The sequence below is a fragment of the Asparagus officinalis genome, chromosome 1 (genome assembly GCF_001876935.1).
Source record: "Asparagus officinalis chromosome 1, Aspof.V1, whole genome shotgun sequence".
NCBI lineage: Eukaryota > Viridiplantae > Streptophyta > Magnoliopsida > Asparagales > Asparagaceae > Asparagus > Asparagus officinalis.
The window spans coordinates 12625467-12633258 of NC_033794.1; the positions used below are offsets into that span (position 1 = coordinate 12625467).

General features: G+C 37.0%; 1 protein-coding gene across 1 annotated transcript in view; it reads right to left on the reverse strand.

Moving 5' to 3' along the window:
* LOC109850417 (GTP-binding protein At2g22870) overlaps positions 168 to 7792 on the reverse strand; it is a 10074-nt gene continuing 2449 nt past the window's right edge. The window contains exons 3-4 of the mRNA XM_020420438.1: positions 1243 to 1405; positions 168 to 633 (exon numbers count right to left, since the gene is read on the reverse strand). Coding sequence (XP_020276027.1) covers positions 415 to 633; positions 1243 to 1405 — 382 coding nt within the window. The 3' untranslated portion in view covers positions 168 to 414. The remainder of the gene's footprint in view (positions 634 to 1242; positions 1406 to 7792) is intronic.

Sequence of the window (7792 nt, forward strand, 5' to 3'; positions counted from 1 at the left end):
GCCCCTAAGGAGATTAAAAGGGTACACAGAACCATCCAAGAGTAGAGAACCGTTAACTTTTCCTCAAATCATAGCTCTCCATTACCAAGAATGGGAAATAGAAGAAAGAGCATGCATGGATTGTGAGGGTAATGCAGAGCATTGTATATCAAAGAAAGAATATGATATGGAGCATGACACTGGCAAAAACGATATTATAAGCAAGAGAGAAACAATGTGGATAACTTCACTGACACAAGCAACAGATTATTTCATTTACTCTACATGTTGATCTCATATATCCAGGTGAATAATTTCGACCAACCTTTAGATGCAGCAGCCCATGAAGAAACCAATAGATGTATGTTTGCTGGCTGGCTGCTGCGAAGAGGTCTGTGAAGTGTTAGTGGACTTTCAAAGGAACATGATACAGATCTAGTGTTTTAGCCAATAATTTCTAAGCTGAGCCATGTGAAGTAGTATCTCATCGCGGCCCTGGTTGGTGACACTGCTGGTCATGATCCAAGGTGGAGCAGATTGGAAGAAATCGCGAATCAAATTCTGAAAATCTTCGACATTCTCTTCAGGTCTCTTTCCTCCATTCTTCTTCTTCTTTCTTTTGTCGCACTTAGTGAAGATTAGCGTCATTGGTATCTGATGGAACAAGGTCAAGACGGATAATGTTAACCATGATAATATGAAACTTCTGGCATAGAGCCTACTAAGATAAAATTAATGAGCAGTAATGGAGCCAGGATCCAAGGGGCATTGGGATCAATATCTTACGGAGGGGTTAATATTAAGCCTAGGTCCCAAGAAAAACTAACACTGGAGACAATATCAAAGCACTACTAAAGCTAGGTCTCAAGAACAAAATAATTTCAATGGGGGCCATTTGCCCACACTTTGTTACATGTGGTTCCGAGGCTGTAAATGAGCAGCCCAATGAACATTGAATGACCTAATTCAGTACAATAGAACATCAGGTGACTTCAGGTACAGGAGACAGGAAGAGTATGTCAATGGCTATATGCTAACAATACAATGCAATACAATAATAATTCGTTGACACACAAGAGATAGTGTTCTTCATTTCAGCATCAACAAAGTTTTTTCAGCAAGCTAAATGTTGCTTTATCATATATCAAGCTAGTAGGTGGTTAATTGTTCTTCCTTGTGAAGGTGCACTCCCATCTTGATAATCAAAAATGAACCATCACTTAATGAATATTATAATACCCAGCAGGATACAGGGGGGCATACCTCATTCTGGCCAAGCCAACTAGCATATTCCAGATCAATTTTCTTTGCAGGGATGCTAGCATCTATAAGAAGAAATACTGACACCAGTGACTGCCGGTTGAGAAAATAATCTTTGGTAAACTGATCCCAATTAAACCGAACTTCATGTGGAGCCGCAGCATATCTGCTCAGTTTAAAAGCTTCTGAGAGTTAGAGGAAATAAGCTCATCTGACAAATAGCCTCTCAAGCCATAAAGAAATCAGTGAAAATGACAGAAGCTACCTCATGTCATCATGAATGCCTTCAAGTGGAGAAAAGAAATGACTGACTGGTTTGTGTATGTGTGCACAAGTGTTTGTATTAAGAACTATATGGTAGAAAAAAGGTTAATAATAAGACTATTACTTAAATACATCTAGTAATCTATAAGAACCGTGGAGTGTTTGATAACCAAAAAGCCAAATGATACTAGTACATAGAAGCACTTCAAAGCGCCATCCTCCAGAAAACATCACATACCTACCAGTTCAAATCTAGCTTACCTTTAGTCAAACTTCTAGTCCTAGATCCTATTCCTCAACCAAAAGCCAAAACGCACATCTATGTGGAACTGTATTCTTGAGAGTTTACAAAATATATGTCAATACCATCTTTTTCCTTCAGCAAAGTAGCAGTTTGAGAAAAAAGGACTGAGGCAACATAACTGATTATGATGTTCAAACATACCATGTGCAAATAATTGGACAGAGTTTGCAAGAGTGAGGACTTCAGTAAGGCCTAATTTTTTTAATTGCTGTGACTAAAGCATCCTTAAGACTAGTTTCCAACATTAAATCTCCACACACGTACTTGGAAATAATATTATGACAAATTAAACCAAAAAGTAGGAAAGCAGTGAACCAAAGAAATTTTCAGGTAAAACATCTTACATATCACACTCAATGCACCAGAGTTATTTGGGGCCAACAAGAAATTCAGATATGTTGTCTAGAGAAGGTTAAAAATTTCATTAAATTGATGTAAACTCTTTTGAGACAAACCTTGTTCATTTTTTGTAATACAAAATCTTGGTGTGCTAACCACAAGCATGACAATAACAAGATATTATCCTTCCAATACAAGACCTACTCTTCATAGTTATCAAATGTCTCTTCAAGTATCACTAGTAGAAATTTGAATTTCCTAGACGGAATATTCTAGACGGAAAATTTCCGTCTAGGATATAATATCCTAGACGGAAATTTTCCGTCTAGAATATTCCGTCTAGGATATACTATTCTAGACGGAAATTTCCGTCTAGAATAGTATTGTAGACGGATTTATTTATTTAATTTTTTTTTAAAATTAACTAAGCATCCTAGACGGAAATTTCCGTCTAGATTGTATCCCAGACGGAAATTTCCGTCTAGGATACTCAAATCAGTTTCTATTTAAAAAATCACATCCCAAAAATTCTGGCGCCTATAATTGCCGCCTCAACCCCCCATTCTCCCGCCTCATCCCTAAATTCTCCCGCCTCAAACCCTAATTTCCCAAATCCTCCGCGCCCTCCCATTCTTCTCCTCTGTTCGAAGGCCAGAACCGCCGCCCTCCCATTCTTCTCCTCTGTTCGAAGGCCAGAACCGCCGCCCTCCCGTCGTCCCCCTCGATCCCGCACCTTCCCGTCATCCTCCTCGACGTTTCGTCGTCGCCTCCCCCTCAGCTCCTCGACGTCCTCCTCCAACATCATCGTCCTGTCGTCGCCTCCCCCTAAGCCCCTCAGCTCCTCGCCGTCCCGTCATCCTCCTCGACGTTTCGTCGTCATCCTCCTTCGACATCGCCGTCCCGTCATCCTTTAGCCTCCCCGTGGGAGGAGTCCGCCTTGCTGCCGGGCAACAGTAACTTCTCCTCTCCTCTTCCTGGTCTCAAGAGGCATAGGGAGGGCCCGACCGAGACTCAGGTATGTCGAATTTGGATTTGGGGATTTTGTATGTGCTGATTTGTATCTGGTTAGATCAGATTGTGAATCTCAACCTGTAATTAATGCTCTTTATTAATTGCGGAATGTGTATGTATGTATCTAGAATGGTGGGGAGGTGAGAAACGGAGGGCTGACTCATCAGTTCAGCTTTCCTAAGACATCGTCGGAGATGGCGGCCGTGGAGAAGTTCCTGCAGTTTCAGGATTCAGTTCCCTGCAAGATCCGAGCCAATCATATAAGATGAATATGTTGTGCCCTCTTTTTAAAACTACAAATTGTTTTCGTATATTTTGACTAAAGTTAATTAGGTTCTATGATTTATAAATGATGACCAAATGCATGTATTTATATGATTGGCACGCACATGTATCAAGAAATTGACATATTATCCTTTGACTTTGTGTCTGCATTTAGGCAGTTTGCATGCGAGGTACCTCGTGTCATATTGGATTACAACAGTCGTCTATGCAAACATTTATTGGATCAATATATTTAGGAAACTTTTAATCTCAATAAAGCTTGTTAAGTATGATGGTCTTAACCCATAACTTCTGTTCTAAGTTAACTGAATAGTAAGCTACACGAAATCAATTCCAACCCTTGATTCCTTTGATGCTATTATTACACATTATACATATGTCTGATAAATAAGTCAAAAACAGATTTATTGAATTTATAATTTAAATTATTCGTGAAAGTGATATTATTAATTCAAATACGATCTGTCTAAGATTTACTGTCAAGCCAAATATTCCATTATACAAAAATTCTTCATGGTCCAAACTGGCTTAATTGATTATGCAAAAACACTGAGAAGATCAAAAACCATCTTTACCTTTTACCAGGGCAATTAATTTTATGTCGCATTTTCAGATTCAGAGTTTATCTCATTTTGAACTTATATATCCGTTAGTACTGGAAAAGAGGGGAAGAAACTATTTTTTGCTTTCATCTGTAGATTATTGTTCAGTGAACTGACATTTAGCATACAACAGACTGGAGAAACTCCTATGACCACAAAAGAGATAAAAGCATATGGGGATTTTAGTTGTGAAGATGTACTGCAAGGTCATGATGTATTTATAAACAATGTAAAGTCTCGTCTAACAAAGTTACAAGTAATCTTCAATCCGTTAATATTTTGCTTGCTGATTCTTTATGCTAGAAATTTGCAATTTTACTATGCTCTACTATAAGGCAGGAATCCATGGAAGATGGTAATTGTTATTCGAAGTAATTATGAGTTAACTATGTGGAATTACCTAGTGTTTTGTGTTTCATATTCGTCAACTTAATATTTTAGCTACTCCTATGTAGCTGCAACTGGTGATGACCACAATTTCTTTTTGAGTTTGATAATTCTTTCACTTGTTTGTAACTTTTTTTCAGCTGTCGCAATTTCCATATTTTATGCTCTTAGTACTGTCAGTAGCAATCAATATCCGTCCATGTTTATATTATTTGTCATAAATAAAAAAAAGAAGCAGGTTATCGTCCGAATAAGTCCTCTGAGAGAAATGAAAAGAGTTCTGTACATGGGCTTAGTGGCTAAACCAAAGACTTGGATTGAAGGGGTTTATGAAGGGTTTGTCCTACAAGTTATTTGGTTAATGCTTTTCGAATTTTGAGTCGAATGGGTTTTGCAGGACAATACTAGTTTACATTTCTCCGTACATGTTCTCAGGGTGATTTAAGGGACAAAGTGCAGTCTGTGCCAAAAAATTCGAATTTTTTGTTATAAATTGGGGGTAGCTCTAGAGGGTATATAATGTGCATTTCATTAATAGCCGAAACTGCTCTATTTGGTCCATGCTAGGGTTTGGTTACTATTTTTGTTTTTGATCGCTATGGAAATGTGTGTTTGGGTTATGGTAATTGTTCTGGTTCTATGTTTTTGATCTTTAGGTTTATAATGAAAATGTTCTCTTTAATGTTTTAAGAAAGGAGGGGTTTGGTACTTTGAAACAGGGAACAAATGGAAATTGTGGTCTCTTGTTAGTAAAAGAAGAATATTGATCCTTTCTTGTATGTCTCTTTGTCAATCGATCTTTGTGCGTGTTGCCTTTTGATTTTTTTTATGCAAGGATCCGAGATGGCAAGCCTTTGGGGTGAGGGGGGTTGCTTATTGAATGGGTTTATTTACTGTGATGAATGTTCACTTAAACCATAAATTCGATTATTAGTTTTATAAGATTGTCATTTATCCAATAACAAAGTGAGTAATGTTAGCTCTAGGAAATTGATCCAGTTTCATCAATGAGATAAGAAGGCTCATTGAGGAGCATGCCTCGTCTTTCCAGCTATAGCTGTTTCGAGAGATCACAAGCCTGATCAAACTGATGAGCGCCAAAGAATTGAGGATGCTGGGGGTTTTGTGACGTGGGCAGGTAATTAATGTCCCTTTCTGCATGATTTTTTCCTTTCATGTCTAGATTTTTTTATTCTTAATTTTTGTTACTGACTGTTTGAGTTTGGCAGGAACATGGCGTGTTGGTGGTGTTCTTGCTGTTTCCCGTGAATTTGGCGATATATTATTAAAGCAGTATGTTGTTGCTGATCCAGAAATTCAGGTTCGGCTCTTATCTTTGATAATTGTGACATGATAATTCATTCTTTTCTTTGGTCTCTTCTCACCAGAATGCATGCTCATATCAAGAGCATCCAACTTTCACATTATTTGGTCTACTTGCCTGATAATTTGTATGGTTTTCTGCTATTTTGGTGCAAAGTTCCTTCCAAGGAAATTATAGAAAATAAGGGAAATCCCTCAGAATTTTGTATATCTATCAATAACAATTTAAGCTTATGAAGCCAAGAAGCAAAACCATTGATATTTTACTTGACCACTACATGGTGAATATTCAGCTATCCGCTAAGGGAATATCAAATATGTGTGCATGCCTTGATTGCCTTCCTTCCTTCTCTGGATTATTATCTAAAACCCAATTTATTAATCACGAATTACAGGTTTCATGTAATACTTAAAATGACTTGTGTATCTGATTCCCTGAAGTACAATTTAGCAAAGATTTTTTTTTCTGGCATTGCCAGCTGTTTACGAAGCATTTGTAATCTAAGCTACCTATGTTATTATAAGGTTGTTGATTTGTTATGGTGCTTTACTTTTTATCTAATTCTTCTTGTATGGAGTGACTTTCCTTGTTTCTTGCCCCCCAAAGTTTACCCCTGATTTAAACTATTTTATACGACTTGTATTTGTTGTTTATGTGATAATATAATCAATTCGTTGTTTCTTATTACAGCTACATAGGGTATTTGATTTGGAAGAATTAAGGCATATATTCCATGCTTAGGTTTTGGACTAACGTGACAAAATTTGTGTGTTATACTATCAAGCTTAATTTGGAAATTAATTTCTTTAAACACTAGTATTTTTCTTATTCCTATTCATCTTGTACTACAGGAGGATATCATTGATGGCTCGCAGGAATTTCTCATTCTTGCAAGTGATGGCCTGTGGGACATTGTTACAAATGAGGTATATGCTTCATCTCAGATCATTTTCGCAGATTGGCATTTTGTTCGTTGTTATGGAGCACATTGCCTTCTGTAGTTCCTGAAGGCATCTATGCACATGCAAGGAAGATACATGCGATCATTCTGACAAAGGCGAGGAAGACGTTGAAGAGGAAGAGGCAAGGAAGATTAGGCTTGGGCTTAATAAGAAGAGTGGTGATGATGATGAGTTTGTAAACAATTTTTTCTAGTATTTTGATGAATGTATTATTTGAATATAATTTGATTTGATATTGGAATATAATTAAATTGTGTTGGATATGAATATAATTTTTTGTTGTTCAATATTGTGTACATGCATCCAACGTAGATTCTGCAAAAAAAAAAAAAATGTAGCATAGTACCCTAGACGGAAATTCCGTCTAGGATGCTCAAATTCCGTCTAGAATACCAATAAAAAAATAAAAAAAACAATTTCCGTCTAGAATGAGTATTCTAGACGGAAATTTTCGTCTAGAATACTCATTCTAGACGAAATTTTTTTCCGTCTAGAATGCATTATTCTAGACGAAAATTCCGTCTAGGATGTATTCTAGACGGTTTTGAATTCCGTCTAGGATGTATTCTAGACGGAATTTCCGTCTAGAATACTACATCCTAAACGGAAATAAACTAGACGGGTATTCTAGACGGAATTCCGTCTAGGATACACATCCTAGACGGAATTCTGTGTATCCTAGACGGATTTTTCCGTCTATGATGCCTAGTTTTTTAGCAGTGTATTAACAAATGTGTATGTTCTAAGTTCTAAAAAATAACCTTGGTTACTAAGTAAATATAAGAACCTCTAGCTATATCCTGAGTAATCAGATAAGAATGTGGCGAATATCAGCTTGATGCAAAAAAGAAACTTTTCCAAAGAAAACAAGAATGAGAGGTACAGGTTGCCTCAAGTAGGATGGCTCTAGAAATTTACATAGTAAAGTATCACCTAGAGGTTCACTATCAAGATCAAATATTAAAGGATTTTTTCATAGAAACCACCTTTAAAATAGGCTCACTCCATAGAAACCACCTTTAAAATAGGCTCACTCCATAGAAACCACCTTTCATTGTTACTTTACACATAAACC